General features: G+C 42.8%; 1 protein-coding gene across 1 annotated transcript in view; it reads right to left on the reverse strand.

Annotated features, from left to right (window-relative positions):
• The window catches only part of PPP2R1B (protein phosphatase 2 scaffold subunit Abeta), a 1,373,270-nt gene extending 1,372,580 nt beyond the window's left edge, over positions 1–690 (reverse strand). Inside the window, exon 1 of the mRNA XM_044080997.1 lies at positions 563–690. Within this exon, the coding sequence (XP_043936932.1) occupies positions 563–640 (78 nt within the window). The 5' untranslated portion in view covers positions 641–690. The remainder of the gene's footprint in view (positions 1–562) is intronic.
• Positions 691–10,927: the final 10,237 nt, after the last annotated feature.

The following is a 10,927-nucleotide window of genomic DNA, read 5'->3' on the forward strand; positions in this document are numbered from 1 at the left end:
GTAGGCAGTTTCATATTAAAACTCCAAATACTGTTCAAGAATACAATTTCCAACAAAATACATATCGCATACAATTGCAGCCTGTGTCACAAACCAATAACGATCCGCGACTTTTCAAATAATAATGCATAACAACTGAGTTTATATTTTTTCTTTCCTGCTAGGAATCACTTAAGAGTAGCCCCATCGCAAATTTCAGTGGCTGCATTTGTTTGAACGGGAACTACGAAGTTCTCCACCTCAAAAACACTGCTGCAATACTAGAAGTAACTGCTTTCAGTTATTGCAACAAATATGACTTTCAATGTGTCTGCGTATTCCCCAGGCCTTCCATACTCTTCTAATTCAAACCTGAATAAACAAGGTCTGCTTAACATATTTTAAAACAACAAATAAAAAAGCCTTCTCAATAAACAACTTTGCCGCAACAAAAAGGCCACAGCCTAGTCATTCATTTCACATTAGTACCCCGAATATCCGTCAGCTTTCACATTTTCATGGGTAACACTAAGAAAAACAATCACCGCAAGGAGACAAACATTCGTCGATCTATACACCATACCTGTACGTCCTCATTCCTCAGTTCATCAATAAGAACAGCAATAGGATACAGAGAGTCATCTCCATCAGCACCAGCCATTTTGCCTGAAAGTCTCACTTCCGATTAAGGGGTTTCACGGGGCTTCCGCAGGAAACAGTAGGTCTCTTACAGTAGGGAGGAGTGTCTTCATTTTGATTGGTTGGGTGATCAGCAAAGCTATTTGGGAGTCTTAGAAAACAGTCTTCTACGTAACACTTTTGCTGCCAACTCATGGATGTGAATGTAAATAAAACATAAGTATCATATTATAGCGGAAGTACACACTTATAGCTTTGTTTAAAATGTTAAAAAACTGTTACAGTTTCGCTGCATTCTTCATCAAAGCATATGCAACGTAATGTACATCGAAGGAGAATGCATCTTTTTAATTTACTGACCAGTGCATGTATATAGGATTGTTGTATTGGTAGATATGTATTTTTGTCAGCGCATGCATATTTCATAATACTATAGATAGAAATTATACACTGAGTTTAAATTTCAGAAAATGGTGGCAGTCAGTAGCCTGTAATTAATGACATTTACCTTGAGAAATATTACATATATTTAAACTCAAAACATTTTTTATAGCAGATAGGGTATCACCTCGCCACAGTCTGCTAATCTTGTAAATGAAGGTCAACGTTACAAACACTCAGATATTCTAGATCCTCATATTCCTTATCAAAATTGGAATGTTATGTTGTAAATCTTTATTCTTTACTGTTAGGTGTTAAGCCGCGGTGGTACAGCAGTAGCATTGTTGCCTTACAGCAAGAGGTTCTCCTGTTCGAGTCTTAGCTGAAGTGCCTTCTGTGTGGAGCCTGCATGTCCTCCCCACGGTCGAGTGGCATTCGAAAGACATGTGTGAATGGGCGTGCCTTCGCTGAAGGTTGGGCGTTGGGCTGGCAACTCGGCACCATAAAAATCGACTGCCAATCATTAGAGATCGGAGTTCTGCTGTGGCGACCCCTAACTGGGAAAAGTTGAAAAGACAACAACTGTTAGAACCTCGGTTCCATCCTCGGAACTGATATTGCCGTTTCCCAGATTGCGCAAGCCAAAAATTCTCATCTAAGAACCTACCCACAATGCCCCTCTCCTAGATACTGCAGATCTCGTTTGCTACGTTCCTAGTCAGATGTGTTAGCCATCTCTCTCAAGCTAAGTAGTAATTTGTTGTTTTTATGACAGTTTTTCTTCTGAATTTCAAAATTTTTTGTTAAGTTAGTCTTTAATCACTGTTGCCTATAACCTAGACCTATTTCCTACCCTTTTTCTTGGTAATTTAATTTTTTACCTCTTTTGACTGTCCTTTTCTCCTGACTTTGACAGGCCCCTTTTACTAGTGGTAGTCCTTAACATAACTTCACTGGTATTTCTTCCTTAATTTTTTCTACAGGATAGCATTGTTTCACTTACCATGTCAGACAAAGCTAAGTTGGGTTTTAAACAGTGTGACAAGTGTGGACATAAGATGCCTAACTCAGATACACATGTTCGTTGTGTCTACTGTTTGGGCGTGGATCATTTGAAAGCTGATTGTGTCATTTGTGCTGGTTTTTCTAATCGGACACCAGCAGAATGTAAGAATAAACTTATTTTAAAAGGTTTACTCAATACACCTTTCTTGGAGGCTCGATTTGGGTCGGGGGTCTCACCCCATCCTAAGACCAAAAAATATAAGGAAAAATGGAGTCACTCAGTTCCTGACTCTCTGTCAGTTTCAGAACCGAGTCAGCTCCATGTTTCACAGGCGCCCTCAGCGCAGACCTATTCGGCACCAGGATCTGTGTCCTCTCCCTCAGTGCCGACCATGGTATTCACTCCTATCTCAGTTCCAAACACAGCACCACTGATTTCGGTGCTGTCTTTGGTTCCTACATCGGCTCCAATGACTTTTCATGCCTTGGCTCCATCCCTGTCTATGGTGCCAACAGTTTCCTCGGCTCCATGGGCTTCGATGACTGTACATACCTCTGCACCATCCCCGTCCATGGTGCCAACAGTTTCCTTAGCTCCATGGGCTCCAGTGACTGTACATGCCTTGGCACCATCCCCATCCACACTGCCAACAGCTTCTTCAGCTCCATCAGCTCCCAAATTTGATTACCTGCCAAGGACAAGATATTCTCCTACTTATGACCCTTTCTTGGGGCAGGGGTTTAGTCCCTTTCTAGAAAGACCTGATTCCCCTTCTTCAGCCCCTTTTAGATCCACTAGTAGTTTTTCTGAGCTAGACCTAGTGCGGGTTGTGGACCAGCTTCTGGTTGCTAGGGGATTGCCCATTCCAGCTAGACCTTCTGTCCCTCCTGGCTCAGAATCTTCTATCTCATCTTCCCCTGCTTATCCTCCCCCAGCACTCGCTTCGGTACATATTGTCTCGGCTCTGACAGCAGTGCCTCTCCTGTCAGCACCCACCACCCTTGCAGCATCAGCTACAATGGAGCCAATGCTTTCTCAGAGCGGTGCTTGGATTGTCCGTACCTTGGTACCTAATCCAGCGCCTATTTTCTCACTGGTACCATCTATGTCCATGGTTCCGATGGTTCCCAGTTTTCTCGCAACCCCTCAACTGGAAGTGGGCTCGGGTGGGCCTGCTGTGCAGCTGATGGATAGGGCCCTTCACTCTGAAGGCTCACAACCAGCCCCTAGGACACCAGTATCAGAACCCCCTATAAAGGGAACCCCTTCTCCAGAGTCCTCCTCAGAAGATCCCACTTTAGAGCCACCCCGGAAGAAATGGTGCAAGAGGAAGCACCTTGACTCCCCGGGGAATCTATCACAGAAGACAGTGATTGTGATGAAGGAGAAGGGTCCCAGCATTCTCCCACAGATGGCATTTCATTAGGAGACATTCTCAAAATCCTCAAACAGTGGGGGGAATGGAAGTCCTCTAACCCTTCTTATGAGGAATCGATGTTTCTGCAGGCCTTCCGTGCCCGGCCATCTACTTCCTGAGTGACCCCACTAGCAGATGATCTTGTTAAACTAATTGTGCAGCATGCCTGGAAGGCCCCGGACAATGTAGAATCTGTCCCCTGGAGGCCGGACAAAATTTTATCTACACCTGAGGACCAGCCCCACTGGTCCAAGCAGCTGACAGTTGATTCTATGGTCGTGGTGGTGGTCACCAAGAGGGAACTGGCAGAAGATAGTTCCACTGTCTATCCTCCAAACAGGGAGTCATGGACCATGGACAGACTATGGAAGTGGACCTATTCTTCAGTGACCTTTGCCATTCGGTCGCTGAATTGTCTGGCACACTTTACTCGCCTTCAAAGAGACCTAATTTCTGAAATATCTTCCTCTTTGGTAAGGGTACTGCCTGATGAGGTGTGTGACACTGTCGCCTTGCAGCTAGCTACCCTTGAATCCATCTCAAACTCCTCGATGCATTTGATATCTCACACTGCTGACGGGGCAGCTCGAGCTGCCGCATCTAGTGTTGTCATGAGACGTAATGCTTGGATGCGGTTATGTGATTTCACAGACCCATTTAAAGGGACAATCCCAGTGTTGAAAATTCGAGTCGTGTTTAAGCTGACCAGTGTAACACCCACTTTAATGATGTCACATAAATTCCCACCCACAGTGTCATTTTACTTTGAACATCCTGTGACCCTACAGTTGCAGTTTTGGTTTAGTCCCCAGTGTGAACACAGCCTTGGGTTTGCGTTCCTCTCAGATTCCTTTACACTCAAGAGTTGACTACTGTGCAACCTGTTAGTTTCTGCATAAATAAATATTGAAATATTATGATTATCGAAGTTTATGTTCACTGGATGTTCTCCTATCCTCTTTTTAGCCAATGTGTTTAAAACGATTAACTTGCTTTTTTCCTCACTGCTTGTGATCCCGTTCAGTACACTATAAAAATGCAGCTTGTATAAAGTTAAAGTGAAGACTTTAGCAAAACAAATACTGAACGTTTGTCTTGCATTTCATTTATGGACTCCTGCCTCCAAATGTAAAATTAAAGTGCTCGCTATTCACTCTAATAAATTGCATCCACTGTTTTGCGTAGCACAATACCTTTATTTTAACGTAGATCAATGAAACATGGGCAGATATATAGCTAAAAAGCTGTAAACGTCTAGTTTGTGCCACTACAAATCAGCCAGTCGCTATGCTTATAACAGATAAAGTAAAGCTTGTTTACTGTTGCCAAAGCCATATTGCAACAATGGTGACTGCCAATGAAACAGCAGCAGCAAGGACTTGGTAGAGTCAAGTATTGTTATGAACACAGTGCTTCAGACTTATTTGTTTCCATTCATTATATTTTACATCTCATCTTACTGTGTCAAGAGTTTTGGACAAAAAACAATTCAAAATCGGGCACTTTTTTTACATTACTGCGATAGCTTTATAAAGTTAATAGAGCAACACGTTTTGCATCTATATGCATTTAGGAACTGCAACAAAGATTTACTAGAAAATCAAAAAAAAATGTGAGGACTGGCAAAGTCAAGGATATACTAAAAAAATAAATTTCAGAATACACGGAAACAGTGTGAGAAAAGCGCCTGCTGTGAGGTGCAAGACTAAAGTAATTGCTATTTCTTTAAACTGTGCTTCTCATACTGTTGCATTACACAAGCTTTCTGTATACTTTATTGCAATTACTGGTGAATGTATAGGTAAAAAATGTTTAAAACTCCAAATGGTATAATTTCAGTGCAGAGTTCGGCTTTGTACATAACAGCTTGCAGCTCCCGTCTTGTTTGTGGTTTCCATGGCAACGCTTACCGGCAAAACGGCAATAAGGAATCGTGAATGTATTTTGTCTTATAAAAATTAAGTCTGGCGTATTATTAAGAGCAAGCTACTGTTTCCGCCTTTTTTTTTTTAATTAGTTATATAATTTGACCTAACAACTAATAGGTCTAGTAATAGGAAAATGCAAGACCACTTTAATCCATTAACAATGCATAATGAAAAAATGGAGAAAACTAACAGTCACTGGGCACGTTCAAATCCTTACATGCTTCACTCTGATGATATGTGCAATAAGATGTCATGCCAGCACTCACTATTTGTTTTAATAAAATGTTCTCCTGCTTTTGGATTGTGCATGTGTTTTTAATATAATGTACAACTGTAGATATATCTATAGTTAATAAGGTTCATGCATTTTATTGATGCCATTCTGTCAGCACTTCATAAGTTGCAGCATATTCCTTTACCAAAACAACATTGGTAGTGGAATGCATATGTACTGGCAGACTACTTAATGCATTTGCAGAACACCACTTATTTCTGTCTTCTGGTAAGTAATTGCACAGTGTTGCTTGTTTGGCATAACTCTCATCCTCTTAGCACAACAAATATGGACAAAGCCTAAAATAATAGGTGGACAAATGCCCCAAAATAAGGACATATTTTAAATATTGCTCTTATAAACTTAGAAATATGCTACATTAACAGGATTTGTATTAATATAGAAGGAAGTTTCTTTGCTCACCAGTGGGAGTGGGGAGCCTTGAACAGCCTACCCGTCCCTGTAGGAAGTGACTTCAGCACAAGAAGCTGTAGTAATTGGTTGTTTTGGACCATTTCTAGCTCTTTTGTAGTTCACTGTTTAAAATCCGCCTCTGGACGTTTTTTTCTGGCTATACTACTCAGACAAGCTCCTCGTGGGTCTGCAGAGTGGTCCTAGCAGCAGGGAACTCAGAAAAGCGACTACTTTCTGGATTTAAGTATTTTTGCTTTTTTTCACTTGGAATAGCTTCTGTAGCTTACCCTGAACTAGCTTGAACTGTTTTTTAACTGTTTGCTGCATTATTTTAAAATCTGCACTTAAAGTTACATTTTAGTCGAATTTGATCGAAAGTTTGTTGTTTGTTTGTTTAATTTAACTGTGGAGGCTGCCCACTAAAGTGTGCTAGCCTGTGTAACTAATTTATCACTGTTTCTGCATTTTCTGTGTGTTTCTACCAAAAAAACAAAAAAATAATCCTTGTTTTCCCGGCTTCCTCGACTAGTTTAGACCAGTTTACAGGCATTGCTGTATTCTAGACTGTGGTGTAGTTCCTGTGTTGTCCATTACCTTACTTGGATAGAAGGAAGTTTCTTTGCTCACCAGTGGGAGTGGGGAGCCTTGAACAGCCTACCTGTCCCTGTAGGAAGTGACCTCAGCACAAGAAGCTGTAGTAATTGGTTGTTTTGGACCATTTCTAGCTCTTTTGTAGTTCACTGTTTAAAATCCGCTTTTGCACGGCTTTGCGCAGTTGTGCGCATAGCGCAGCGCCGGTTAAACAAGGTTAAACTTTTTCTGGCTCCGCCAAGTCTGCTCTTCAAATTTTCCCTTAAGGAAGCTCTACTCTTAGTATAACCAGACTACTTACTACAGTATAAGCCTCGCACTTGTTCTCAATACTTCTCTACTAAGTAAGCACTCTCGTACTAAGTAAAGCACTACATCTACTTACCACCCCTGTGAATATCCACTTCCCTTAAAGGTACAGCACTCCCTTTTACAGTTCTAGCATGTTGAGTGGTAGATTACTGGTGTCGTCTCCAGTTCAGCTGGTCAATCTGGATATCTTGAGACAATGCTACAATTGTCTCATGTACACAGACAACCCTCTCCTCCTCCCAACAAACACAAATACATGTGAGAGATGCAACTATATAGCCAAACTGGAGGCTGAACTCTCTCAACTCAGGGCTGGCATGACCAGACAGGATGAGATGGCAACCACACACACAACAATCCCAGTACCACATAGACCTACCACAACTGCAAACCAAACACATAAAAACACAAAGACATACTCGGAGGCTCTAATAAAAAACTTACCAAAACAACAGAGGCTCCCAAAGCAGGCACCCAAAAATCCACCACCTCAAAACAAAACACATGCAACACATACTTCAATAAATCAGTGTGTTAACCAATCACAGCCCTTAAGGCCAAACACCTTGCCTGATACACTAGTAATAGGTGACTCTATAGTCAGACACACTGATGTCCCGCTGACCAGGCTGAACAAGGAGAAGGTGACTGTGAGCTGTCTATCAGGAGCTAGGATCCGTCACATAACACACACACTCAAGTCACTCCAAAGCAAGTACAAATATGACTCCATCATTGTCCATGCTGGTGTGAATGACCTGAGACGTACCTCCCTGGACTACATGAAAAGAGACATAGAGGAGCTCTCTGACACTGAGCAGCATCTTGCCCTCACCAAGAATGATACCACAATACAAAGACAAGATGATCAGCTTTAACAATTGGCTCAAGTACTGGTGTCATTCTAAGGGGATCCAATGTCTGTCTGCCTGGGATGACATGTTGGACAAGCCATGCTGCTTCACAAGGGATGGCTTACACCTGTCACCACTGGGCTTCCGGATATTGGCTAAGGCTCTTGCCACCCCCATAGTGTCTTTTTTAGGCAAGGCTCAAAAGACAAACCCACCTTCTTAGAAAACAATAATGGAAAAAAACTAAGGGTAATGCTGCTCAACGCCAGAAGTCTAAATCTCAAGATGCAGGCACTTGATGCACTCCTCAGCATGGAGAACATCGACGTCTGTGCATTAACTGAAACCACCCAGTTCGGCTTTGTAAAGGGAGAGCACCCCAGCGTTACCAGGCTATACCTCGTATCATGCTTTTTGGCCCCAAAACCCGGGCCGAACCACAAAGGGAGGGGGAGTGTCCACATTCATCAAGGACACCCACACCTCCAGGTTAGTAGCAACACATGAAGCATCAGAGACCATACAGGTGCAACTAACCATAGGCAAAACTGCTATACAACTGGTAGCATGTTACAGACCACCCTCCCAATCTCAAAAACTCCACTCAGCCTTCCTGAAGACATTGGAGGATATGAATGTATCACAAAATACCATCATACTGGGAGACTTCAACTACCCAAACATAGATTGGGTACATTATTCTAGCCCTAATACCCTAGCCCAAAGGTTCCTGGAATTCATAAATTCAAATGCACTGGAACAATTAGTCACCTCTCCCACTAGGGAGATAATATACTAGACCTGATCATCACAAACATGGGGACAAAATGCTCCACACCGGACGTATACCCCTCACTAGTGAGATCTGACCACAAACTAATTACCCTGGATATACATATCCCACCTCCACCCCCAGCACAAAAGACCACAGTGAAAAACTTCTCAAAAGCAGAATTCACTCTTCTTAAGACTGAGATGGTATCCTTTAAGCCCACTGTGCCAGTGGATACCACATCCCACAATGCCGAATCCTTCACAAATGCTTTCTATGGACATCTCCAAGAATGCATGGATCATGCAATCCCAAACAAATCTAAGTCCCTCTACACCAAAAGTAAGCGTCCTGTCTGGTGGACCTCAGCCATACACAAATTGTATAACAAAAGAAGGAAGCTACTGCATGTCAGAGCAAAATTCAGTGAAGGGAAGACATCTCTGATCAACATTAGCAGAAAACTACGTTCTCTCATAAGAACACCCAAGGCCAACTTTGAGAGAAAAATTGCTAAGGACACTAAAGATAACCACAAAGCCTTCTTCAGCTATGTTAGAAACCTGGGCGGAAACCCTCAGATATGCTCAGAGTTGATTCACAACAATAAAAAATACACTGAAGCCACAGATATTGCCAACATTCTGGCTGACAGGTTCAGTGCAAATTTCTCCCCTCCTTCACCCCCAAAAGAAGAAATACTTATCCCAGCTGAATGTAATCTCCCTGTTATCTCAGATGTCCAAGTGAGAACCGCCCTAAACAAAGCAAAAAACACAGCATCAATGGGACCTGACGGTATCCTGGGTTGCGTGTTACATGAACTCCAAGAGGAGCTAAACCCACACATAAAAATGCTATTTAACCTTAGTCTTACTTCGGGATATGTACCTGAACACTGACGTACAGCAACAGTGGTCCCACTCCACAAGGGGGGTGCCTCTACAGACCCTGGAAACTACCGCCCCATAAGCATAACCAGCCTGGTCTGCAAAGCTATGGAAAGAATCATTATGGAACTCATAAACAGAGACATAGGGGACCTACAGACACTTGACCCCACCCAGTTCAGCTTTGTAAAGGGCAGATCCTGCCTTTTAAACCTGGTTGACTTTTTTGAAACAGTCACTAGAGCCATTGACGAGGGCAAAGCAGTCCATACATCATACCTGGACTTGGCTAAGGCCTTCAACACAATACCCAACTCAGGCATCATAGATAAGCTCACAAGCTTAAATGTAAACCCTTATGTCACTAGATGGGTTGCAAACTGGCTAAAGGACATAACCCATAAAGTTAAAATCGCTGGAGCAATGTCAGACTCAAAGCCAGTCACAAGTGGTGTCCCACAGGGATCTGTCCTGGGACCCCTCTTGTTCGGCATTTATTTCTCAGATGTTAAAGCAAACACGGGAGGGCTGTGGCTGACAAAGTTCACAGATGACTGCAAACTAGGCGCCATAGTCGATACACCAGCAGACACACACATCCTACAAAAAGGCCTCACAGAAACGGACAACTGGTGCCGGAGTCACGGCCTTAAACTAAATGCCAAAAAATGTATAGTCATCCCCTTTGGGAAAAACAAAGTACCCACAAATTATCACATAGACAGCAACCCACTGAGTACTGAAAAAGTAATCAGAGACCTAGGGACCCAAGTCGACAGCGACCTCTCATTTGATACCCACGTTGCCAAAGTGGTTAGAAAAACATTTTACCTTGCACACCTCATCATGAAGGGATTCACATCCAGATCCAAGGATGTCATTGTACCCCTATATTCCTCCCTCATCAGACCCATGATTGAGTACAATGCCCCATTTGGTATGTACCTCACCCGGCATTTGCAACAGCTGGAGAGACCACAAAAGTACCTCACCAAGAGGATCAAGGGTCTCCAACATATGTCTTATTCTGCCAGACTAAAGAAACTTCAGCTCTATTCAATATCATACCGCCTGCTCAGAGGTGATCTCTGCCTGACGTACAAGGCCATGTCCAATCAGGATCTGATGGACATGCTCCACCTCAAAAAAATCCAAGTCCATCAGGACCACGAGAGCTAAAGACTTAAACCTCGGCACAAGTATGAATAGGACATGCTGGAGGGATAGATTCATAACCCAGAGGCTTCCCATGCTTTGGAACAAGATCCCAGTTCGTATTAGGCAGAGCCCCTCACTGACTCTCTTCAAGAGAAATCTTGATGAGTGGATGGGAGATCGTAAGTTTAACCCAGGGGTCACATCTGTGTCACTGCTAGACAGGGGCACAGTAAACTAATTCTATTATATAAGGGGACCTTCATTGTGTCACTACTAGACACAGTATTCTAAATTTATTCTGTACATTTTTGT

The sequence above is a fragment of the Protopterus annectens genome, chromosome 8.part0 (genome assembly GCF_019279795.1).
Source record: "Protopterus annectens isolate FY-2018-M chromosome 8.part0, PAN1.0, whole genome shotgun sequence".
In the NCBI taxonomy this organism is placed as follows: Eukaryota; Metazoa; Chordata; order Ceratodontiformes; family Protopteridae; genus Protopterus; species Protopterus annectens.